This window comes from Gopherus flavomarginatus, chromosome 5 (assembly GCF_025201925.1).
Source record: "Gopherus flavomarginatus isolate rGopFla2 chromosome 5, rGopFla2.mat.asm, whole genome shotgun sequence".
NCBI lineage: Eukaryota > Metazoa > Chordata > Testudines > Testudinidae > Gopherus > Gopherus flavomarginatus.
The window spans coordinates 105,666,100-105,692,376 of record NC_066621.1 but is presented as its reverse complement, the minus strand read 5'-3'; the positions used below and the strand labels follow the sequence as shown (position 1 = coordinate 105,692,376).

Sequence of the window (26,277 nt, the reverse complement as noted above, 5' to 3'; positions counted from 1 at the left end):
GCTACAGTTTAAAGAAGTCCTAGCAATGTCCATAATACCTATTCTCTCTGTATGCAGAGAGTGGTAAAATATTTCATATAGGAACCCCTATATTGAATTTATATCCACATGGTCAGTCACATTACCCTGAATGCCATTCATACTAATTTTTGTAAAAAGGCTATGCATGCAAATAAAAATGAACTGTTCAAATACCACTTGATACATGTACAATACGTTCCACATGTATGCATAATGAACTTCAAAAGTGACAATATATCTCATAGAAATGCAAAGGCTATAGTTCCAACCAAAAAATAAAGGTCTATTATGGAAGTAATCTTTTAAGAGAGACTAAAATAATTGTTGATTAACTTTTTATCAAGGAAATTCTCCTAGGAACTGCCAAGAGTTAAAGTTGAGACTAGTTACCCAGGGAATTTAGCTTAACTGCCATGAGATACAGCTGAAGAGAACATCTTAACAACAAATAACTTCAAGTACATAAAGTGAACTTCTAGTGCCTGCAATAAATGTATAACAAGTGAAAAAGATAAAACCCTAATCATCTGCCATGAAGTGATGAGTTATAATCTGGTAGGGTTTGCTTCAATAGTATCACAATGAAAAAGTAGAATTAATTTTTGAATGCTGTACTAGGATCATAATCACCTCTTTATGAAAGAAAATTAAATGAGATTAAAATAAGCAAGAACATCTTGAAACCGCTGGCAAACTATCTGCATAGATGCAGAGGCCTGGTACACTGACTGTACTGCTATATGCTAAGGGGTTACTGGCTAACCTGCTTTGGCCACAGAAGGCACCTTTCTTTAAAAAGAATGCTAACCCCATACAGCACGTCTGGAGGGCAAAGCTCCTCCTATCAACAGAGAGAGACTTCTGGATACATCCAGGTAACATGGAATTTTCTATGAAGGCAATGAAATCCAGCTGAAAATGAGAGGATCCAAGTTCACTCTCTTATGAGTCGTCCAGGACAACTGCTACAAATACTGGTCCTGAAAATACATCAAGAGTGCTCAAGCCTTTCTAGCCTTGAAAGACCTCAAGATAAAGGACCTAAGCAGAAAAAAATTCACATCATTCTGGTTACCAGGTTTCTTTTTCATTTCAAGCTGGACTTGATTAACAGTTGCTAGAGTATTAAATTTAGAAATAGAAAAACAACAAGTAGTCCTTGTGGTACCTTAGAGACTAACAAATTAATTTGGGCATAAGCTTTTGTGGGGAAGAACCCACTTCATCAGATGCATGGAGTGGAAAAATACAGGAGCAGGTATAAATATATGAAAGGATGGGGGTTGCTTTACCAAGTGTGAGGTTAACCTAATGAGATAAATCAATTAACAGCAAGATACGAAGGGTGGGGAGGGAGAATAACTTTCGAAGTGGTAAGAGAGTGGCCCATTACAGACAGTTGACAAAGTGTGAGTAACAGTAGGGAAAAATTAGGTTTAGGTTTTGTAATGACTCAACCATTCCCAGTCTTTATTAAGGCCTAATATGATGGTATCCAGTTTGCAAATTAATTCCAGTGCTGCAGCTTCACATTGGAGTCTGTTTTTCAAATTCTTTTGTTGAAGACTTGCCACTTTTAGGTCTGTTATTAAGTGACCAGAGAGACTGAAGTGTTCTCCTACTGGTTTTTGAATGTTATGATTCCTCATGTCAGATTTGTGTCCATTTATTCTTTTGCGTAGAGATTGTCCAGTATGCCCAATGTACATGGCAGAGGGGCACTACTGGCACATGGCCTATATCACATTGGTAAATGTGCAGGTGAACGAACTCGATAGTATGGCTGATGTGGTTAAGTCTTATGATGGTGTCCCTTGGATAGATATGTGGACAGAGTTGGCACCGGGGTTTGTTGCAAGCTTTGGTTCCTGGGTTGGTGTTTTTATTTTGTGGTGTGTAGTTGATGGTGAGTATTTGCTTCAGGTTGGGGTGCTGTCTGTAAGCGAGGACTGGCCGGTCCCCCAAGGTCTGTGAGAGTGAGGGATCATCCTTCAGGATAGGTTGTAGATCTTTGATGATGCGCTGGAGAGGTTTTAGTTGGGGGCTTCACGTGACGGCTAGTGGCGTTCTGTTACTTTCTTTGTTGGGCCTGTCTTGTAGTAGGTGACTTCTGGGTACCCTTCTGGCTCTGTCAATCTGTTTCTTCACTTCACCAGGTGGGTATTGTAGTTTTAAGAACACTTAATAGAGATCCTGTAGGTGTTTGTCTCTGTCTGAGGGATCAGAGCAAATATGGTTGTATCTTAGAGGTTGGCTGTAGACAATGGATAGTGTGATGTGGTCTAGATCAAAGCTGGAGGCATGTAGGTAAGTATACCGGCATGTATAGGAGAGTGCTATTTATATCTGGCTCCTGCATTTTCCACTCCATGCATCTGATGAAGTGGGTTCTAGCCCATGAAAGCTTATACCTAAATAAATTCGTTAGTCTCTAAAATGCCACAAGGACTCCCTGTTGTTTCTGCTGATACAGACTAACACGGCTACCACTCTAAAATTTAGAATTTTTTTATTTTTTTTAACCAGCTTTCTGATGGTGTAAAACATTTGTGAAATATTAACTGCTAAGACCTTGTCAGCACATTAAAAGAAAAGAAAGATGGCAGTTAGAATAACGTGATTCTAATGTCAAATTCAGTAGGATGCTCATGAAGCCTTGTCAGTTTTGGAATTCGCTTCCCAGTTTTCAGGAATCAGGGCCTGCAACAGGGCTAATCTCCACTCAGCCTCATCAGTACAGCAGGCCTGCAGCTTGCAGCCTGACTAGTCACACAACCTGATTGGTTGCAGAGGCCAGCAGGGCAACTCTTAGGCCAGCAGCAGCAGCAGCTCACTAGCTTCTCAGTGCTCATACCCACCACTGTACCTGATCCTGCCTTGCACTCAGCCTTGTCTCTGTCCTGCCCCTGCCCTGAAACCCTCCTTACCTGATACCCTGCCTGATATCCTGCTCACTCCAACTCAACTCTTGGACCTGGTACTCAATTTCTGCCTTCTGGTTTTACCCTTGGCTTTGGCTCCGGCTGCTAGGCCTGCTGCCCACTCCAGCCGCTAGGCCGAACTGCCCTCATCTCATCCAGCTGGCTCCAACCCTTGGTCTAAAGTAGCCTAAACTGTTGAACTTCAGGGGATGCTACATAAATCATTCACTTCCTATGGCTTCTGGGGAGGACTAAGTTGTGCAGAAGAAAATTTGAGGTCACAAATATGGCAGATTTTAAATGATTTTTGTTTTATCTGTGTTAGGACACATTGGGTAAATGCTGTGTAGACTTTTTAAAACTGCTCAAAACACAGAGACAAGGATATAAACACACACATACATAGGTAATGCAAAAATAATGTTTTGAGGATTTAAAATAAATCTTGGCACAAAGTCTACTCAATAATAATCCAATTTTTAGTTTATTTCCAACAAAATGTGACACAAAGTAATCATTTTCAGCAGGCAAAGACAGGTGAAGAGGCAGCAAATATTTTGAGCTGCTTCAGAACTAAAGAGCTCTCTTCAGTAAGATCAAAACTCACCTGGCAGAAGAGATGGCCCTCCTTTTCCCTTTTAGCAAGGCTAGACAGGTAACAATGAACAACAAGGTGGGAGTCATCTAATACTGTATTAAACCAGCGCCGTGTGGGAAGCAAGGCCTAAAATAAATACCTTGGCATTAGTAGCAGTCTTAACATACATGATTTTGAAACCCTTGGCTTTCCATCTGGAAAATTCTGTGTACAGACAGAGGTAAATGAGCAGTACATGTTCAGAAAATATTCAGTATGTTCTCCCCAAAGCTTTGGAGAGACACTGTCTTATAGCTATCTTACCTCTAGATCTATCATGAGTTCGATGAATCTTTCACAGTAATGAACTTTGTCCATGGAAAGAGGACCTAAGCACAAAAAAACAAACAAAAAAATCCCTGAAACTCATCATTTATTCCTCAGCATCAAAAATTAAAAATATATCACATTTAAACAAGAACTAAAAAGCTGAAGCTCTCACAGCAACATGGTTGTTAGCCAATAATTAACATTAATGTTTCTTAAAGAGAAAGGCGGGTGAGATAACATCTTTATTACCTCGCCCACCTCTTCTCTCTAATATCTGGGACGCAACATGGCTACAACAGCACTGCAACCATTAATGTTTCTTAGCATTTAATCCGTATTAGATTTATACATTTACTAGCTCATTCTTCCAGTATTCTGAAATGCTCCTCCAAAACCAAAACAGATTTTCAGATGTAATGACGTCAAGGCCAAGAGTGTCAGAAATAACTAGTGAGTTTGAGTGCCTCAATTTAAGATTCGCCAAATCTAACACACCATGAAGGGACTAGATTTTTCCAAAATGCTGAGTACCCACTCTCCAAAAATCAGGCCTCCACAGTATGTCAAAAGCCACGCATGCAAAATTGAGGCTCCTAAAGTCATTAGTCACTTTAAAAATTCTCAGCCATGACTTTTTTTAATAAAAGGTCTTTACAATTTCAAAGCACTCAGTTCTGATTTTTGGAATTGCCTATTAGAGCTCAATTATGTATCCTAAGACTCTGAGTTGCACTAGGAAGTAGAGGAAGACCAAACAATAAGCAGCAAAACAGATACCCTCTTAAGACTCCTGTTCAGATCTAGCAAGTGTACTCAACTTTAACACTGCGCACCCATTGGGCTTCCCAGTGCCTGCAAGCAAACTATGGCTATCCAATATACGGCACAACTAACATTCAAAAGTAATAATGGACAGTGAAACAAAAAACTATATTTCACTTGGAGAAAACATTTTGTTTAATAATTATATTATATATATATATTATAAATATATAACTATATTTCACTTGGAGAAAACATTTTGTTTGATAATTAAATTTGAGATGCAAGTTATCCTTGGACCAGTCACCTTCAAGTCCTTTCCCTAGCCTGACTGTATAATAAACATATACATACTGTGGCGATGCACTCTCATTAGATAATACAACTACATTTCCATAAGCCAGCATATTGTAGTTAAGAAAAGCGGTGTGAATCCAGTGCACGGAGGGTAGAGAAGCATGCACAGGATTGGGGACACTATGGAACCCAGTTTCAAGAGGATTGCCTGAATGGCTCTGCATAGCAGCTAGATTTGGAGGTTGACAGCGGTTGGCCAGGGAGGAATAAAGTCAATGGATCCACTACTATACAAATCCAGTAGATTTTGCCCCTTGACAAACCAAAGACATTGGAATGAAAATGGCTGCTGCAGTAGCCACAGCTTGGACTGTATAGTGGAAGATTCCTTCCCCTAGCCCTCATGGAATCCCCCTGCATCAAGCTTGATTACTCTAGATTGGTGCAGAAAAAAGCCTTAAGCGACATGCACAAGGTCACACAGCAAGTCTACAGCACAGCTGTGAATCGTAAGGTTTTATTTAAATAAAGCTTCGCCTGCTAAGATATTACGATAAAAATATACAAGACAAGCACAAGATAAAAATATAATTAAAATATAACTAAGAATAATAAACCATTATAACTCAAAATTCAAACAAATACAACCAATCACAAGGTTCCAACATAAAAAGGGAATAAGGGCATGGAGAAGGGGGTCAAAACAGGGGGCCAAGACTAATCTTTCTAAAAATAAACTGTCAAATGAAATAGCCTTGAGGCTTTCATTATTATTACTACTATTATTGGGAAGAGAGATGAGGCCTGACAGATGTCGCTGTTATTGATTTAGGAAGTATCTTTTCCACTTTCCCTGCTGCTTTACGAGATGAATCATTAAGCGTTACACTGACCCAGAAGGAGGAGGCATGAGCAGAGCAGTCATACAGGAGCCTCAAATAGGCTCTGTGGGGCAGACTCTTAGGATCATACCAGTGAGGAGGGTACTGGATCTGCATTAATGAATATCCAGTTTTCTAGTATCTTCCAGATGCACAAAATTTTGGTTTCATAGAAACCTAATGCACTACTACAAGCTAACGTTTTCCAAAACTAAGAACAGAGGTCCTGCAGGAGCTATAGCAGGGGTAAGCAACCTATGGCACACGTGCCACAGGTGGCACGCGAGCCGATTTTCAGTGGCACGCACACTGCCCAGATCCTGGCCACAAGCCTGGGGGGCTCTGCATTTTAATTTAAGCTTCTTAAACATTTTAAAAACCTTATTTACTTTAACTAAACTATTGTTGTATGTATATATTAAACGTTAAAATGTATTACTGGCACGTGAAACTTTAAATTAGAGTGAATAAATGAAGACTCGGCACATCACTTCTGAAAGGTTGCCAACCCGAGCTATAGCCTGAGCTGATGCTGAAACTGGCAGCATTGTAGTAATAGCCTTTATTGGAGGTTTAACATTGCTTCCTGTATGAATACATTTTCCTTCAAAATCAGGCATGCACATTTTCTTGTCACACCAATTTTCTGGTGAAGACATGAGACCCCACTTCTTATACATGTTTTTGTTCTCCTTATTGTAACCCCACAGTACTGAAAGTGCAGGTTTATGTTGTGAACTTAAGTGCTTTGCTGAATGTGGGACTTCAGTATGTGCTTAAATTCCATTGTCAATGGGACATAAATCCTTTGTTGAACAGTGATGGACTTCAGCACATGTTTAAGTGCTTTGCTGAACTGGGGACTTTGTTCACTCTGAAGCATCTGGAACTGCCAATGTCAGAAGACAGGATACTAGGCTAGATGGGCCAGTGGTCTGACTGTACATAGTCATTCTTATATTATTACAACAGAGTAGAAACTCTGTAAAGTAGCATTCCAATTTATTTTACAAAAATAGAGAGATTTAGACTCCCTGAAGACTGATCCATGCAGGCAGATCCCTACATTAACATAATATCTCACTGAAGTAAATACCCAAACCTATTGGATCTGACTGACGGATTGTGGCCTTAAGAATAGTTGGTTCAGCACCATTGGAGCTTCTAAATGATACCTGAAAAAAATACATATATATTATATACATGCACACAAACTTACCTGAGTGGGGTATTGATTTTAGCACACAGATAAATTTCTGGATGAGCTGTGAAAGAAATCTTCTCTCACGATATGCCCTAAAATCAGACATAGGATCAAAGTATTAATATTTCATAAATGCAGGCTAGAAGTATATTACATCTCTTATTAGCACAAAAGGTTCTAAACTGAATGTAATTCATATCCAGGGTAAGTTTATTTTACTAGAACTGTTTCCAAGAACTTTGAAATTGTACCTTAACTCTTCCGCATCATTTTTGAACAGCGGCAGCAAAACCAAGTTTTTGTTTTTTTTTGTCAGCAACCATTTTCTCTTACCACCAATCAAAGTGACTTACCAGTTAGCATAGTCAATATTTGTAACTTTACTAGAAAGAACTGGCTCACCGATTACCACTTTACCATTGAGTCAAAGAAAGAAACTGATCGCAGTGCAGGTAATTACTGAGGCATCACAGATGTATGCAACATCTTGCGCACTGCAGAATGTAAGTGTTTGGAAGAGTTAATATTGCTGGTAAGAAATACATTAATGTCTTCAAAATAAACCATTAAGTGTAAGCAATAAGACTTAAATAATCTCTAAAATCTTGGAAACAGGGAAACATTTATTCATCAACTGTATGGAATGTTAAATGTTATTTTTCAGCTTTCATCATATAGTTTTTTTTAAGACCTGGTAATCTGTTAACTGGTGATGATTCAATAAATAACCCCTATAAGCATTTCACATAGGATAATCTGGGGGAATGCTGTTTTATAACTCTCTGTCCAGAAGCAGCACACTATCAGCGGCTGATTTCTGTCACTCTCAGATCTATTTAATTCAAATAGATTTATCTCAGGAATACTAAACTGAACCACTAGCAATGCATTACATGCTGTGAATTCAATATGAAAAAAAGTTTCTATAACATACTGCATTCGTGTCTTTTCATCCATTTTCTCATCATTCTTCTTGATCAGATTCCAAAATTTTCTAAGCTTTGGTGTCTTTTTCAGTTCTTGTTCCAGACGTGCCTGAAAAGGTGAAATGGTATTCAGCCACCAAAAACAATTATGAACCCCCTTCTATTATACAGGATATAAATCTAGTTAGCAGGAAAGGAAAAAAAAATGTAGTACCACGCACAAATAAAAATCTATAGCCAGCCATCCAACAACATGATCAGGTTTCCCCAAGTCTATTCTCAACAAGTACCTATTACAACCAAGGTTACAACATTACATGAATTAATAATCTACTGATTAGTCACACTTAGATGGTCTGCTGAGAGTCTTTAGAAGAGAATCATCTTCCAATATTCACATCCCAGTATAAAACATTTTTAGAAAACAACAGAAAACCTCACCATCAAAAAAAACCCTGAAAATCTGGTTACTTTTCATTGACTTCATCAAAAGATCTGCAGCAGTGAAGCCCACAGAGTATTTTTGGTTTATGAATTAATACCAGATAGTAATGTCCTGTTTAGTGAATTTCCTTCTTTTTGTGTGGTTACTTTCAATTGTTTGCATTAAGAATAAATAAAACACCAGACTCTATTGTATATTGACTTTCCTGGTCTCTAAAAAAGAATGATTTTTCAAAATACACAAAATACTTTTTTCCTGAGAAAGATAAAAAATAGATCAAGCATAAGCCATCACAGACCATTCATTACAATAAGAGACATAATGTACTATAAGCTCATTAAAGAAAGTTAAGCTGTGCAAGGATCAATTCCAGGAAGAGAAGCATATAGGAACATAAAAGTGAATGATCATGCTATCCTTAGTGATTATAATTAGAAATAACTCATTTAGACATCCCAGAAAGATTTTACTTAATATTGCCTTTATCTCACAAGATGACATAGGTATGTAATAATAAACATTAGCTCAGTATATATATTCAATTAAAAAGTCATTACAGTTGCACAGTCAAGCACTCAAAAGTTAAAAAATGCCAGAAGTAAAGTTTCCCCTGTGGAAAAATAGTATGTGATCATGGACTACCATAATACATACATACAACGGGGCCAATTTAAGATTTTATGGGCCACCTTAATTCAGACATTTCCTAACTCTAAATTTCTCATTTCAGTCACGCCAGCAGGGAAGTATTAACACAGGAGACATTCTCTCTGCTTGCAGTTCATGTTGCCACAGTGGCCCCTTGGCTGCCAGACAAAGCAACTGCAAGGAAGGTCCTTAGCCCCTACAGGTGCAGCCTAAAGCTGGAGAATGCTCCATACAGATGGAGTCTACAGAGAATTTAGCACTCACAGTAACAGGTACCTACTGAGCATATGTAAATTGAGATTTTTTTTTTTTTTTTAAGAGGTTCATCACTTGGCCAGATCTGAGCCCTTTTCACAGGGTCAGCAGAAAGCACATCCCTGACACCAGGGTGATGTCTCCTGACAAATTTCAAGTCCTTGTTCCAAAGCAAGAGGTGCTAGAGTTTCTCAAATGATAAGAATTTTTTTAAATTGTCAAAACAATGCATTTTTCCCTAGCTTGTTCTGAGTAACAGTTGATTTGTTTTTGCTGAATTTAAAAATTAAATGATAATAATCAAGACACCTGGCATGGAAGCTCTCTCAATCCAACTCATTAAAGTTTGACAAAGCTACAAACAACTGAAAATAGGTCTCATAATGGAAAGTATTAGGAAACCTTAACTGCAATAAGTGCTACCTCTGCCGCCTATAATACAATTAAAATGATTTTTGCAAGAAGATGCGGTAGGTCAAGTAAAGAGAAAGTTTTGGCAAACATGAAGGAGTACATTTTTTAAAGAATTACATAGGATTTTAAAGTATGGGTCTTCAATTAAAGTTAATGGACATTTCACACTTAAACCCTTGTGCACTCTTTGGAAGGTTGTTTGGCCATTTTCTGGTGATAAAATACTTACAGGTTGTAGGCCCATCCACATGGGCAGGGAGATGAGCTGCTGCACTTGACCCCTGATCAAATCCACTTCCTGTTACAAGGTATTAAATAGAGAAGTCAACTTAGAGCATTTAAGATCTGTTTACAGAAATATTAAGAACATAAGAATGTCTATACTGGGTCAGACCAAAGGTCCATCCAGCCCAGTATCCTGTCTAACGACAGTAGCCAATGCCAGGTGCCCCAGTGGGAGTGAACCTAGCAGATAATGATCAAGTGATCTCTCTCCTGCCGTCCATCACCATGCTCTGACAAACAGAGGCTAGGGACACCATTCCTTACCCATCCATGCTAATAGCCATTAATTGGAGTTACATTAGCTATCTTTCAGTCACTGAGTACAGAAGCCGATTTAAAGGACAGGGTACAAACCATAGGTAGTAGTTCTGCAATTTCATATATCAGTTCTTTCAGAACTCTTGGGTGAATGACATCTGGTCTCGGTGACTTGTTACTGTTAAGTTTATCAATTAATTCCAAAACCACCTCTAGTGACACCTCAATCTGTGACAATTCCTCAGATTTGTCACCTACAAAAACTGGCTCAGGTTTGGGAATCTCCCTAACATCCTCAGCCATGAAGACTGAGGCAAAGAATTCAAGACTGAAGCAAAGAATTATCTTGCAAGCACATTCCTAATGCCTTTATGTCCGTAAATATTATAGGCTCTACCCTTCACATAAAAAAAAATACACATACTATTCTAGATTTAGAAGATTTCAAGCAGATAAGAGTTGACCTCTACACAATGCCATGCTATCTAACACGCTATCATAGCTAACATGCTATCTAACTTTATTATTTTAGGAATTTTCTGTTTCAGTTTGCTTTCACAAATCCTCTGTCAGTACACGACACTTGTTTCCTATTTAATCCATGAAATCCTCTTACCTAACTATTTCAAAGCAGTGTTGCCAACTTAGCGACTTTGTCACTAGATTTAGTGACTTTCTGGTATCCCTAGCAAGAAAATAAGTGTTAAAGTGATCAGTGACAAATCTAGTGACTTTCACTGCTAATTACAGTGACATTCAGAGAAAGTCGTCATCAATATGCATATTCACAAAATCATTCACAAGCAGCTCAACAGTGTTAATAAAATCCATTCTATGTTCTTCTTACTACATTCTGTTGCACATCAAGTCAATGTTATTACGTCTCAATTGAGCATGTCCTCAGAAAGAATCATATTCCAATGCTTCTTGGGCTAAGAACGCTATAATCTACAGGCAAGCAAAAGAAGTTTGTGGAGGCTAATTGAATACAATGCTAAAGCCAGGAGCACTTTGGAGAAAGCAGCACATTAGCCAGGGCTTGTTTTTACCCAAATGCATTCTTGCTTGCTGCTCCATAGTAGATAGTGCACCCTGTGATGCAGGGAAAGAAGGCTAATGAAGTGGGCAGGGAGGGTAAAGCAAGTTAGCCAGCAGGGAGATCCACATGGATGGAATGAGACACGAGTGGGATGAGACAGGGCCATATGCCCCAGTTGGGCCGGGGATAGGGAAGGGGGGGAAGAGGGGGCACTGTGCCTCCAGGATTGAAGCCGTTACTACAGGATCAACGATGGAGATAGTACATAGGAACTGAAATAAAGCTCTTTCCCCTGGCTTGGCCTGAGATTAGCTGCCCAGCTATTTTCAGAAATGAAACCCTGGAAACACGGGGAAGGGGTCCAGCTAGCAGATTTTTGTTTTTAAATCTACTTTCTTGGCTCCCTGGAGAACTGAGCTCAGGTCACATGAATGCCCTCTTCCCCCCGGTTCTGGGCTCTCCCCCCTTTCACTAACCTGTCAGTTCAAATCCAGGCTGGCAAAATAGGAAGGCTCAGCTGAAATTAACCAACCCCAGCCAACCTGGGCTGCATTATACAGAGCACCCATCCCAATGAGCAGAGAGGGCTGCAGTTTCCTTCCCAGTGAACAGAGTGCACCCTCCTGATGATGACAGTGTGCTATTGTAGTTGCTTCTGGTGTGCAGCAGAATGTAGTAAGAGGAGCATGGAATGGATTTTAACAACACTATTGAGCTGCATGTGAATGATTTTGTGACTTTACTTGTGTGCCTGCATGTGTGTATAATTCTCTGTTGAATTCTCTGGAAATACTGTTCGGTGACATTTTTGACTCCTTTTGAGTGTTTCAACAGCTACATCTAGCGACTTTTCAGGGTTTGTCTGGTGACTTCCTGCTATATGGAGTTGGCAATTCAAAGTGAAGATAGACAAGATCTGACATGACCACCCAATTACTCCCTCTGCCCAATGACAGTGAATTCTCTCATTTCCATCCTTCCACTATCCCCTCCACATACCCTAGTAGCACAAGCCTCTTTTGTCTTATGACTCTCATTGCTCCACTCACTCCTTCAGACTTTTCCTCAATCTGATAGGATTTTTTCTCCATTCATAATAGAAGCTTCTTACACAGTCTCCCCAAAATCTGAAAGAAATCCACCCTTGACCCAACTTCCTTCTAATGCACCATCTCCAGAATTACTGAACACTCCATCTAGAACTCTGCCCTTGCTCTCCATCCATTTAGTTTTTGCCCTTTCCACTCAACTGAAATTGCTTCACCAAGGTCTCCAATGATCTCTTGCTAGGCAAATATGAGAGGCTCCACTCTATCCTCGACTTTTCAGACCTCCATAATTTAGCATCTGCCTTGTTAACCACTATTCTAACTTATCTTGTTCCTTATTCCATGTAAGATTCCAGCCTACATCACCAGTTTGCTCCCAGTTCCAGTCTCCTACCACAAGCACCTTCATAATTCCTTCCATACTGTGCTATGTATATGGAACATCCTACCCATATTAGTCCACGAATTCCCACCATGTTCTCTTTCACAGCCCTGAAGATCTACTTTTACCATGATGCCTCTGAGAGAAATATTAACTCATAATAGCTAAGTAGAAGAACAACAGAGACACCTAATATTTATGTTGTTTGTTTTCTTACAACGTATTTTTACAAAAAAATTAAAACCACCAAGTTATGCACATATTTGGTCAATGTAAACAATATTTATTACTATTTCTCTTAACCACTCTGTCCCATACCTTCTGGTCATTACGTCTTAGATCCTGTCTTAATTTTATCATAAGTTCTTTGGGGGACAAACTATATTTTACTCCATTTCTACAGCACCTAGTGCAATACATGTAGGCTTGGAATCACTAAATATTTCATCTGTAAACATCAGTAAAAGTTGATTTCGCCGTACACACATAACCCGATCAAAAATAATTTGTATCAATAATTGAAATGTACAAATAGGCAAAGAAAGAAAAATGATGCTTGAGAATAATTTAAATTAATCTCTAAGGATATTTACTTTATATTTTGATGTGTGTACAATTTGCGTTTGAACTGTTATAAAGCTTTAACTTTTTGAATCTCACTGACTATTGTCATTGAATAATTATTGTCTGACCCTCCCCCATAATGTCCCGCAACGGTGAAGATTTAAATTGATTAAAAAATTATTTAAAAATAAACACTGACATTATCCATCAATATTAAAAAAAAAAAATTCTATCAAGCTTAACTACAACACTGAATTTGACTCGGGATTTGTAGGTGAAAGCAAAATACAAATAATGGAAGACCATCGCCACCATGAATGATGGGGGAGCAATATTTCAAATAATTGTGTGTAGAAAACTTATGCTCCAGAGGAGCCACCGTTTGGACAAAAGCTAGCTCAGTTTCAAATATCCATTGTATGCATCATGCCAATTGCACCAACTTATGATCGACAGTTTTATACCACTTCCACTAGAAACTAAACACATAATTTTGTGTCTGCTCTTTAAAACAACTATTAGTGCAGCAATACATTAATAACTAGAACTGGTTAGAAAAGTTAAAAAAATTGCTAAGTCTTTTTTCGGTGTTTCATCAAAATTTCATTTACATGGAAGTTTTCCTACCAGTTCTTAAAATACACAATTATAAAATAAAAGCACATTTCCCAGTATAATACAGTTCTAAATTTAACTGAACTTAGGACTCCAATAACTAAGTCTTATGCCCTCTTAGGTCTTCTATAGTACACACTCCCTCTCTCAGTAAGTGTCCCTCTCTCAACTTTGAGATAAGACACTGCACCCCCCTGCATGCCCTTCCCCACAGCAGGACAGTTAGTAGTTGGAAGGAGGGAGATGGGAATGGAAGAGTACACAAGGGCCACAGCAACTACCACAGCCTTCTCTGCTGCTCCCAACTCCTGAGGGTAGGAATTTCAATATACGTCCTATCTAGCAGACTCACCAATTAAATCAATCTAGCTCTCACCTGGAGCAATACAGCCATATGGAAAATATTCAAACACGTTCAGCATAACTTACTAAACTGTTGAAGCAGTGATCAAGGAAGAGCAGAAGGACTGTCTGTTCATGCAGAGACAGTTCACTGTCGCTCTCATCTAATGATGCTTCCAAAATACATTTGAAAAAGAAAGGAAAGTGCTCTGGCTTCTTTTTGAATGTCTAGGAATAGAAGGGAAAGTTGCATTTTCAATTAGCTCCAGTCAAAACTATTTACTGTCTTTAAAAAACAAAAGAAAAATACACACACAAAAAAAGTATGTAAGTTCTTAACAAAATGCACACATGAAAAACATTGTGGCTGATTCTCTGCCCTACTTTGGTCCCTTTATGTTTCTTACACAGTACAAATAGAGCAGATATTGGCCATATCTTCCTGTTCCAGAATTCCCATGATGTGTAGGAGTCCTCAGAGGCAGAGCACTGGCTGGCTATGACACACATTCTACCTAGTTTGTGGCACAGGTGGTGTGTTGGGGAGGAAGTATGTCAGAATCCTGGCAGGAATATTCCATGTTCTGGTTAGGCTCAGCTAGCCGAGGATCCCATCGGACTGTTACCAGCTGGTACCAGTTAGATCAGCCCCTATACCACCCTAAGCTGTGTTCAGGCCCAGTCAGACTATCAGGGAATCAGGTGGATTCTGACTAAAAAAAAGTCACAGCTGTTTGGTGGTCAAAGCAATGAGTCTTGCTCTAGCTCCTACCCCACAAAGCCACCATAACAGGGGCACTCAATCATCTCAACAGAGAAAACAAGGCTTGGATAATCATGGGGACCAGATGCCTCTCCAGAACAAGACTCACGTACACGGATAGGAAGGTGTGAGGAGGCTTGCACCTGTCACTTCCCATGTACTACCTGTGCGGATACAGAAGCTGCAGAGACCTGAGCAAACAGAGTCACTCATTCATGCTATTCATCTGGCCTGTTTCACTAATACTAAAGTAATTCCCTTCCCTTTCTCTTGTAAGATCAATATAATGGGCACTATTAAAAAGTAAACTAACACACTACTGACTTTACTGTACTGTCACCTGCCTATACTTGGAATGTATTGAAGTATGAGATTTTTAGTTGCTGTTATTTTTAAAACATTGCACATGGTATATTTTTACATCTAATCATGATCACTATTTCAGCAGCGCTCAAAAGGTCTCTCTCTCTCTCTCTCTCTATTTTTATATCAGTAAATCATATTAGGAGGAAAATGTGCCTCTGTTCTAAGGTTTGCATATTATATTTCTGCCTAGATTATATTGCTGATACCTGCTTATACATATTTAAAAATTAGAGGTTTACTTAAGAAATGGTATTCTAAAGGAGTTACTAATAAGTATATTATACATAAAACATTTTCAGTTTATATAAGCTACAAAAATATACTCAAAGGTTTCAAACAAGAAACTGACAGAGATAAAATAGTTGTCCTACTTCCAGTGATATATTTCTACATACACAAATGTAATTCCCTCTCAGTATTTTTTTCTACCACCAAAAAAATCCTTCACCAAATGCCAGACTTTGTCAAGTGTCAAAAAGAGAGGAACACATCTGAAATGCAAAGACATTATACAGTAGAACAAATGATTTCATATCAAAGGAGAAATCCCTGTGAAAAGAAATCTTTCATCTGTCCACTGCTTTTCTAAAAAAAAAAAAACAAACCATACAACTGTTTAAAACACTCTGGCAGACAACCTCAGAAAACGCACCATTTACTTTTAACATTGTCAGCTCTGCTATCTTCCATCACTTTAAGTGGGCACAGTGTGAAAGCTGCAACTTGTGGATCAAAGTCAATGCAAGCTGTAACTGAAATTGGTTACCTCCCATGCAGGTACATTTTCTCTGAACTTCTCATTCACCATACAGCAGATTGACATTAAATAGGCCTTACTGGACACCTCTGGAGAATAGTTCATCCACAGGTAATTTTCGAGGTACTGGCTGTGAAGCGTGAAGAGAAAGAATTTCTCATTAGTTCCCACCACCCACCTAAGCTGTCACTTATCTGAAAAAAACATAATTAGCTACAGATTTTTATTTAAAATCCATCTTTACAATTCGTGAGTAGTTCCTGAAGTTAAATCTAATCTAGGTCATTGCAGCAAAACTCATTGGATAGGCACAGTATATAAGAGAGATGAATTACTCACTTGGAGGACTGTTGATTAAAGAGTTTTTATATGTACGAGGTGGTCATAATATCGTAAGCCTGGACACTATTTCAGGTTGATTTTCCAGTAGAAGAGAATAACTCAATCTACCGCATATGATAAACACTTCAAGACACTTCCTCTAGTACTTAGATACAAATGCCAGCTTTCCCTCATGAGAGAAAGCATTATGGCATAACACCACATTTTATAAAATGATTATTAATATACATATTTTAGTTGATAATAGAAAATGACTAGGCATCAGCAAAGATTATATATATAAAGTGGTGTACAAAGGCAACAAAATGATGTAGTTCCACATGGCAAGCAATCTAAAGTAATTAACATATTGGACTGAATAAGACCCCAAATCCTAATTTGCTTTTGCAACTGCAGAGCCCACAAAAGCTCCATGAGCTCACTTTATTTAATTACAGTAGTTCTACTCCAAAACCATAGTGCCTGAACACCACACACAATCATTAATGGATTTAACCTCACAACATCCCCCTGGGAAGCAGGTAAGTATAATTATACTAGTTTTACAGATGGAGGAAATAGTCACAGAACAGTTAAGTAATTTTTCTAAAGGTTACATAGAATATCAATGGCTCAGTCAGGAATAGTAATCAAGTCTCCTTAGTCCCAAGATTTGGCCTTACTTGCCCCACCCCCTTTCAAAGATTGCAACTCATCTGTGGTTTGTGTGACAACTGGACTCAGAGGAACTATCTTGGGAAAGAAAGAACATACTTGGTTTTCCTGTAATGTCTTAACTGGGAGGTCGTTTTTCTCTTCTTTGACTGATAAGCTAAAGCCCTCTACATGGGAAACAACTCTAAAAATAGAGGTCAGTCAAAAGAGATGAATCATGATCACTTCTGACAAAAGTAGGCCTCCACTCTTGATGGGAGCCATGACTGGATGCTGCAAAACAGGCAACCTCCAATTCTCCTAAAACCTTCACTCCTGAGGGGAGCATACATGGAAATTCTGCATGATGAACCGCATGGAGGAAGACAGAATATCTGGAAAGTTTCCACAGGCTTTTCTTTGAGAGGGCACAATATGAGCCCAGAGTAAGTACTTAAACAAAGTCATTAATAGTTACAAAAATTACTCAAATAAAATAAACCACTATAAATTAAACAAGAAACAGTACTCTCAGTAATTCTCGTTTTTTTTACAATGTATGAAATCAAATTTTTTAATTGTAAAGAAATTACTTAAACTCCTACTAATATGTTAGAATGTGGTCTGCAGCTTCACAAATGCATACCTTGCTTATAATTGAGAGGTAATATAAAACCCTTTATAAAAAATAAATAAAGTCTTAAAGTATTACAGTTTGAATAAAGGAATGCTGCCTATTTAATCTGCTATTGTTAACCACTTTTTCATTCCTATATTTTTAATATTTTGGGTAACTTAACATGTTAGTATGTGCTGTCAGTACAAATATTTCATACACACTTAACAATCTGACAACAAATTTCAGGTTACCCACGGATATTAGATGAACTATCCCTACAATTTTATAGATTAAAAAAATACATTTTATATCATAAGGGTATATAGTGCTGCGCAAGAGGAGAACAATGCCTTAGCAGTAACTTCTCTGCCCGAAGGGACTTGCATTCTAAGGACAAGGTTGGTGCACCACAATACAGTGCAGAAATGGAGTGGCACATGGCCATTCGAAAGACAGAGGACTAATCCTGCAAACCCTCCATGTATAGTTCCTTGGGAGTTGCACATATGGACAGTTTGCGCAATTGGGCCCAGGGTATAGAGAGTGGTCAGCCCCAATAGATGGAGAAAAAGCCTCACATCACTCAGATTCTCCTGTGAGCTTTGAAGATTCTCTGGTTCTTGCAAAGGTCCTTTCCCAGTCATCCTCAACTTGTAAAATGGTAACTGATGGGGCTCAAGGATAGGGAAATACGAAACGTGCATATGAAGATGGAAAAGACTGAGGTGCTGATAGGACATGGATATGGGGAGAGAGACAAAAGACACGGAGTTTAGGGAAATAGTGGGGAGTATATACTAACATTTTGAGCTTCAGCAGGTGTGGATGGATGAAGTACACTACCTTGCAAGCTCTTGTGTCTGACCTTTACTTTCATTGGTTACTATAGAGAGTTAACTTTTATTTCCCTCCAAAACTTACCTAAATTCAAGCAGCATTATCTTTCTAATGGCAAACCTAAAAGGGAAAAAAGGACAAAAAGTGAAACAGAAAAGAAAAACCCTCATGCTTATCTTTAGTCTAGATGACTCAGAAAAAGAAGCGTAAAACTTTTCCTTTACTTCATGATTTGTTAATAAAAGTTGTACTCTTTTTCTAAAACTTCTGTGCAACTTCTTTCAAATATTGCCTTGCAATGACAGCTAAATGGATCCCAAATTAACTTCAGCACCTATTCTTCAAAGGCAATGGATTAGATTTTAAAGGAATCCCACATGAATTCACTGTTATAAAAATCACAAGTGATAATTTTTAATCCAAATTATTTTGGTTATTTTATAGGTAAAGGGGATTAAAAAAAAATAAAGCAACTGTAAATCAAACTCTGATGTCCTAGATTTTTAAATCAGATCTCCAGATCCCAAATTTGCTTCCAGGGATGTTAACTTATACGGATTCCAAGAGCCTTCAAGGATATTAGTTGCTGCCCCCTCTTCTCTGGATACAGTCATGGAATGTTGTTTTTAACCTTACACAATGCTTTGCCTCATCTTCTCTATTTAACATTAAGGCTCATTAGAAACATTCTCTTTAGCAAACTGTTATTAGTAAACTAGGAAAAAGACATGAATAAGACAACAACCAGAAGAGGAGATCTCCCTAGCTGTCATCTCCTTTGCACATCTCAAACAGGAATACATTGCAGGGAGATCACAGAGGGTAAGAAGGAGAGACTCATCTCCACATTGTTAATTTTAGAGTCGTTTCCCCCAGTCAATCACTACAAAGACCACCTTACGCTACGACAAATCACATAAAGGGAACAGAGAATGGAATGCAGAGAATGATTTATTCACTATATCAGACCTTAGTTAGATCATAATTTTAGAAACGTTGTCATAAAAAAAGCTTACATTTAATCTCTGAAATCACATGAGTCAGCCAAAGGCCATTACTACACTTTTCATTCATTTTCTAACTTTAATAATATGAAAGCACTTTAAATTAGCATGGATACATGTCTCCAACATATTCTAAATAATAAAGGAGCAACATTGTACTGACCTTGATTTGACAATTTCTTTTATATACACATCTTCAATAACCTATTGCAAACAATATATTAAAAATTATATTAATTAAGAGCTCATACTTTTGGATGGATTCATTTTTATATTCTAGACATTAAAGTTTCTGAAATCAGAACTGCTATTAACTAGATGCTCTATATTTAATGATACTCAGGGAGTCCTCAAATTATATCAATACTACCTTGCATCCTTATTGCACTTTTCCTCCACAGATCTTAAAGCGCTTTACAAAAGTGGGTAAGGTCTCACAGGAAGTCTTTGGCAATGCTCAGACTAAACCCAGTTTTGAAAGTAACTAGTAATTCTGGGTAGTCAACTTGAGACGTATTAAAGAGGCATGATGTTCAGAAAGTATTGCGCAACTGCCCTCAGAAAATCAGACCCCTTTAAGATCTTTCAAATTGGGCAAACACACACACAAAAAGAGGTATCCAAAACCACTAGAAACTTTTGAAGATCTGGACCCCATGACTTGTATGCTAGATGATACTGTCACTACAGAACTCCAGCAACCACAAACTATATTTTTCATTATTTTTGCTTCCTTTAAACCAAGAATTGAGTGGTAGGGCTGTCCCTGCAAAGCACATGGGACCTGCCTGCAATATTTCATAAATATTACATATCCCATTTGTTTGCCTTTGTTGTTGTGCTGTTTATAAGGAGTTAATTCAAAAAGGGGATAGCTGCATTGCAATAACTTTATGCACCCATCTCCATCAACACTGGATTGACAGTGCTAGAGCCATCTGCTGTGATGTGATGGTCAGATCCCACAACTGGGCTTGTGAAACACATTTCTTCAGGAACATCACAGCCCTGTAAAGATTGTGAGGGGATCAAAAGCCTCAAAGTTTTAAAGACAGACAGGAAGAGGGAAGATGGTAAGAGTGGGGCAGACTGCTGGGGAGGAGACTGAACCCCAGGGCCCAAAGGCAAAGGGGGTCGGGGATAAGTTAGGCCTACATCTCTTTAGGTAAAATAGATACGTGCATAGCCTGTATATCGTGTTAAAATCCCTTTTTATTTTTATGCTTTGTTTTGGGTCACTGGTCACAGCTCATGAAGGGAAGCTTGCAAGTAGTCAAACCTAGTCAGCCCTGCTAAGCAACCATGGTTAGTGCATAGAGTACTATAGCCCAACGCATGGTCTATGATTGGTAGAGATCATAGTATTCCACTCCAAGACAGGTGAAGGCAAGACACCCCTAAGGGTGGCACACTCTAGGAGAGAAAAGAAGGGGTCAGAGGTACAAACGGCCCTCTGAACCATGAGTCCCTATAAATGTCACTGGCTGCCAACATAACAACTTTGTTCCTTCTCTGTGGAGAATTTTGTATTTAGACGGTTTAAGATTATACTGATAGTGTTTACATGAAGACAGCCAGGATAGATCTACACTGCAATTAAACACCTGCGGCTGGCCCCTGTCAGCTGATGCAGGTTCGCAGGGCTGGGCAGGCTACTGGGCTGTAAAACTGCAGTGTAGCTGGAGCCTGAGCTCTGGGACCCTGTGAGTTGGGAGGACCAAACATCCACACCACAATTTTACAGCCCTGTAGACTGAGAACTGCGAGACCAAGTCAGCTAAAATGGGCCAGTTGAAGGTGTTTAATTGCAGTGTAGACATACTGCCAGTGTCAAGCAATTAGTTTCATAGACCTGGTGCTTCCATAAATGTCAGAAAATGCTAGTCAAGTTTACAAAGAGAATATAAAATATTAGGTCTCCTGAGCACATATTTCCTAAATTTACTTGTATAATGCTAATAATAAAATAATAATAATATTGGTAATACCTATTTCTTATATAATGCTTTTCACTGGTGGATCTGAAAGTTTCACAATCTTTTAATGCATTTATCCCCACAATATCGTTGGGAAGTAGGAAGGCATTTTATGGATGGGGAACTGAAGCACAGAGACAAAGTAACTTGGAAGTCTACAGCACAGCAGGAAATTGAACCCATGTCTCACATGTCCTAGGCCAGTGCCCTAAGCACTGGACAATCCTTCCTCTTAGTCTATGCCAGGGATCGGCAACCTTTGGCATACGGCCTGCCAGGGTGCTTACCCTGGCGAGCCAGACCAGTTTGTTTACCTGCCATGTCTACAGGTTCAGCTGATCGCGGCTCCCACTGGCCACAGTTCGCCGCTCCAGGCCAATGGGGGAGGCGAAAAGTGGAAGCCAGTACATCCCTCAGCTAGTGCTGCTTCCCGCAGCCCCCATTGACCTGGGATGGGGCGAACCACGGCCAGTAGGAGCCGCGATCAGCCGAACCTGCGGAGGCAGCAGGTAAATAAACCGGCCCGGCCCGCACCGCCATGGCGAGCTGCGTGCCAAAGGTTGCCGATCCCTGGTCTATGCTATCACCACAAAGATGATCTGATGCATCAGTAGACCCAGAACATTAAGGAGTCATCTAGTATACAATTATAACAGACACATGACCTAATTACAGCTCAGTTTCAATTTATTTATAGTGCAGACAAGATCTTAACTAAAGCCCTAGACATGTTATTGTGGAATCTATTGTAATTAGGTCCACTGACTCACCTGTAGTTGTTGGGTACACAGAACCAACACTGGGTTTGGATTACTCCTGTCAGAATTGTGCCCCACCGTGTAATGCAAAAATTGTGCAGAACTGATGTTCCCCACAGATTTTATTTTTCCCCTGCAGCATTTGTGATTTCTACCACCGACAGCCCCAGCCACTGGTGGCTGATAGAAGGAGCATGATTAAATTGTGTTAACCTGATAAATAAAATATGCAGAATTTTGCAGACCTTTAAAATATCGTGCACAGAATTTTTATTTTTTTGGCATATAATTCCCCCAGGAGTAGTTTTAAGATACTCTATTATGTCTGATCCTGCAAACACGCACTTAACTTTACACACAAGTAGTCCTACATAAGAAACTAATGTTGCTGACAATAAGAAAACTGCAGCCCTTCAACATGGTGAAGGCAAAGTCTCTTTTCTATCTCCTGGATGGAAAAGACAAAGGACTCTTATGTTAGAAATATTATTGGACAGAAGTTGACTTATGTACTTTGATCACATCAAGTGAAGAGCTGGAAGTAATCTTGAAAAAATTATCATGGAAGAAATGATAGCAAGTCATCATAGTAGAGGACGACCAGTGAGGAGAGAATTAGCTGATGTGTGACAGATCAAAGGGTGGTCAGTTGCTTAGCATGCAAAGTTAGCAATGGATCGAAAAGTCATCAGAAAATTCTATTATGTCACCAGCATTCAGATATGAATAAATGGATTTACTACTAATAAATAGAGGGGGCAGGAGTAGCTCAGTGGTTTGAGCACTGGCTTGCTAATCCCAGGGCTGTGAGTTCAATCCTTGAGGGGGCCACTTAGGGATCTGGGGCAAAATCAGTACTTGGTCCTGCTAGTGAAGGCAGGGGGCTGGACTCAATGACCCTCAGGGTCCCTTCCAGTTCTAGGAGATAGGTATATCTCCATTTATTACTACTTCCTAGTCCTACATAAAGTTAAGCACATGCATTTGCAAGATTGGGGCCTTATTAACATGCAAGTGTATTTACCAATAAAAATCAGAAAGATTAGCATGATAAAAAGTTAACTAACTTGTTCTGGGAAATTTTCAAGACAATACAAAAAAAATAGAATATCAACATTGGTTGCCTAATACCCTACCTACTAGGTTTTCTGTTTTGTTGTCTAGTGAAACCCTACTACAGTGATGAGCTCTACCGGGGGTGGTGCAGGGGGAGGAGAGACGACAACATTCTCACATACTACTAGCCAAGAATTTTTTAAACATTCGTCAGTCTATTACATCCTGTTAATAGCAACGCAAGTAATAATCTAAATTTTTACCTTTGAATCAAAAGGTAATTTTTTCTTCACATGTGGAGCCCAGTACTTATTTGCCAACTGTAAGAAAAAAAAAGTATTTTCATTAAACATTTTGACAAAATACACAATCATCTAAAATAGATACAATATAGTTACATAGTGAACTAAAACCACAATGTTTTTATTCCACATGCAAGCTAAATTTAATCTCCTAACAGATATACCTAATAAAAAGGTGCCATTTAAGTCATGCACTGCTCCATAGATGATGTGAGAAGGCTCAAGTTGGATGAAGGACTGCATGTTTCTCCTAAATCATCTTGATGGTGGGACAGGAAGGTCAGGTGAGCGCCCCACACAGTATGCATTGGCCACTGGCCTCCACTCAAGCAGATCTTCTAAGACCTCCTGAGAAATTTCAGAGGTTTCAGGATATTCAGAAAGAGCCAAGGGATTTCTGCTGAAGGCCTAGCACCTCCTCACTACTCCCCATCTCCTGATTCAGCAAGATTAATGAGATATGCTGCCACAGGCTCCATGGTCATCTCTGACCAAGCTTCATCCTGAATGAAGAAGAGGAGGATCCACTGGACAGAGCAGAGCAGGAATTCACATCAAACTACTTAAAACCCACCTGTTTCATGACACATTCCAATTACACTGAACCTTCGGCCACAGTTACGATGTTCTGCTTATTATGTACCATTACAAATTGTTTTCTTGTAAGTCACTCAAGTCAGAGGACCTATTACTTTCTTGGCAGAGATATTCCTGTTGTACAGCAGTATATTCCAACACTACCATATAATGAACTTGAAAAATTCACTCCCCTACAGCAGACAGCTTACTCTAAAAGTTTCATGAACATATGCTGAGTCAAAAACTGCAACTAAAACTTAGATTGACCTAGCTATGTCGTTTAGGGGCATGAAACCATTCACATCCCTGAAAGACAGATAGTTAAACTGACCTACGTCCCGGTGTAGACACCACGGGTCAATGGAAGAATTCTGCCTTTCTAGGGAGTGGATTTTCTACAGAGATGGAAAAACCCGTTCCGTTGCTGTAGTAAGCATCTACACCACAGTGGCACGGCTACAGCCCTGCCGTTGTAAGGGCTTGTAACATAGACATAGCCTCTGTTGTTGCCACTCGTTGTACCATCTCCTTTCATAGGACAAGTGCAGGCATGCTAAGTGTGCATCCCCACAGGCTAGGTCTCTGGAGCCACAAAGAAGCAGCAAGGGACAAAAATCATGCAGGGCAGTGGGCATGATAGTGGAGCGGTGACTGTCAGTGTTCACTCAGTCTCCGTTCATCGACTGAGGTTGATGTAGAGGGATGGAAGATGGAGGCAGGGATGAGGACAAGATTTCACGCATCAACGGAGCTTTGTATAGTGATGGCTCATGCTTGGCTTTTGCAGCTGCTCTTGCAAAGAAATTGTTCAGGAGCCCTAGCTGGAGGAACAATTGGAAGAGGTGGACCTGAGCAGCCTGGACATCCTTCTTAGGAGACATGAACAGTCTTCAGCTTTCTGCCTTCCACATAACTGGCTGTGAGTAAGCAGTCAGTGCTTTGAACCCCTCATCTGTACGCGCTGTAGTTCTCTTCACAGGTCATGTGCTTCCTCAGTGGGTACGGAGCTCTGTGGGATTAAGGCTGGAGAAGGGACCAGAGTTTGTTGTGCAGTGTGATTATTTCACGTGCCATTACGGGGGGGGGGGGGGGGGGGGAGGTTTGTAGTAATGTTTCCACTTAAAGAAGAACGAGATTTTAGTCCTTGTAGTTGTAACAATAACCTTCCAAACGTGACCCAATGTGAGACAAAGTTGCCGTGTTGAGTCTGCGGACATACAATTCAGTGCTCATAGCATCGCCACATAATTAATTAACGTAATTAACGAAACCCAGGCCAACCCTCCATTAAACCACTGACCGGCGTGCACTGAAGACCCAGGGTGTCGAACTGCTCGGACGCTGTACACACCGTGCCCCATGAACCAGAGCAACGCGCTGCCTAGGGACGCCCCCAAAGCCAGGCGCTCAGCGGGATCAGACACTGCGAGGCCAAGGGGCTGACCCGCGTTGCACCAGCTCAAACGTCACTAGTCCCTGAATGAACTGGCCCGGCCGGGAGAGCCCAGGGCAGCTAACGGGCCTGGCAGCGCACGGCGGATATTCCCCACTCTGGCCCCTCCCGCCCTCACCTGGGTCACGAACTCCGCGTTGATCTGCGCCACAGTGGGCGCCACGATCTTCTTGGGCTGAAGCGAAGCCGCCGCCGCCGCCGCCATGCCGAAGCGCGTAGGGGGTCCCGGCGCCTCACTCACCAGTCTCCTCCCGGTAACCGGTCTCGAGGCACGAATGTTCTGTTCCGTCCCCCCGCGCCCGGTCCGCCCCCGAATGGACTCTCCCACCCAGAGCCTGAGCCAGCCCCGTTGAGTTACTCGCCTCACACCTGGCGCTTGCCGCTTGGGTCAGGAGAGCGGAAGTTTAGGAAGAAAACGGAAGCAGAATTGGCATCCGGACCATCATAGAATCTCCAGGGCTAGAGAGGCAGACAGGCGAGGTCATAGAGATCGCACGCTCGTTGCTAGAGCGGCAGTTAGTGGGAGACAATGCGTTGGCTGCACCACCTGCTGGGCACTAAATGTAACTGCAGCAAGATGGTAGTAGGCGCCCTCCTCCCATTCCCTGTACTCCTTT

The 26,277-nt window shown here is 40.0% G+C and overlaps 1 protein-coding gene across 1 annotated transcript in view; it reads right to left on the bottom strand.

The window, feature by feature from the left end:
- The window catches only part of AQR (aquarius intron-binding spliceosomal factor), a 102,185-nt gene extending 76,115 nt beyond the window's left edge, over positions 1-26,070 (bottom strand). The window contains exons 1-11 of the mRNA XM_050953854.1: positions 25,779-26,070; positions 23,590-23,646; positions 19,700-19,740; positions 18,617-18,652; positions 16,111-16,231; positions 14,303-14,443; positions 9,911-9,979; positions 7,928-8,028; positions 7,009-7,085; positions 3,844-3,908; positions 3,550-3,666 (exon numbers count right to left, since the gene is read on the bottom strand). Of these exons, the coding sequence (XP_050809811.1) occupies positions 3,550-3,666; positions 3,844-3,908; positions 7,009-7,085; positions 7,928-8,028; positions 9,911-9,979; positions 14,303-14,443; positions 16,111-16,231; positions 18,617-18,652; positions 19,700-19,740; positions 23,590-23,646; positions 25,779-25,865 (912 nt within the window). The 5' untranslated portion in view covers positions 25,866-26,070. The remainder of the gene's footprint in view (positions 1-3,549; positions 3,667-3,843; positions 3,909-7,008; positions 7,086-7,927; positions 8,029-9,910; positions 9,980-14,302; positions 14,444-16,110; positions 16,232-18,616; positions 18,653-19,699; positions 19,741-23,589; positions 23,647-25,778) is intronic.
- Positions 26,071-26,277: the final 207 nt, after the last annotated feature.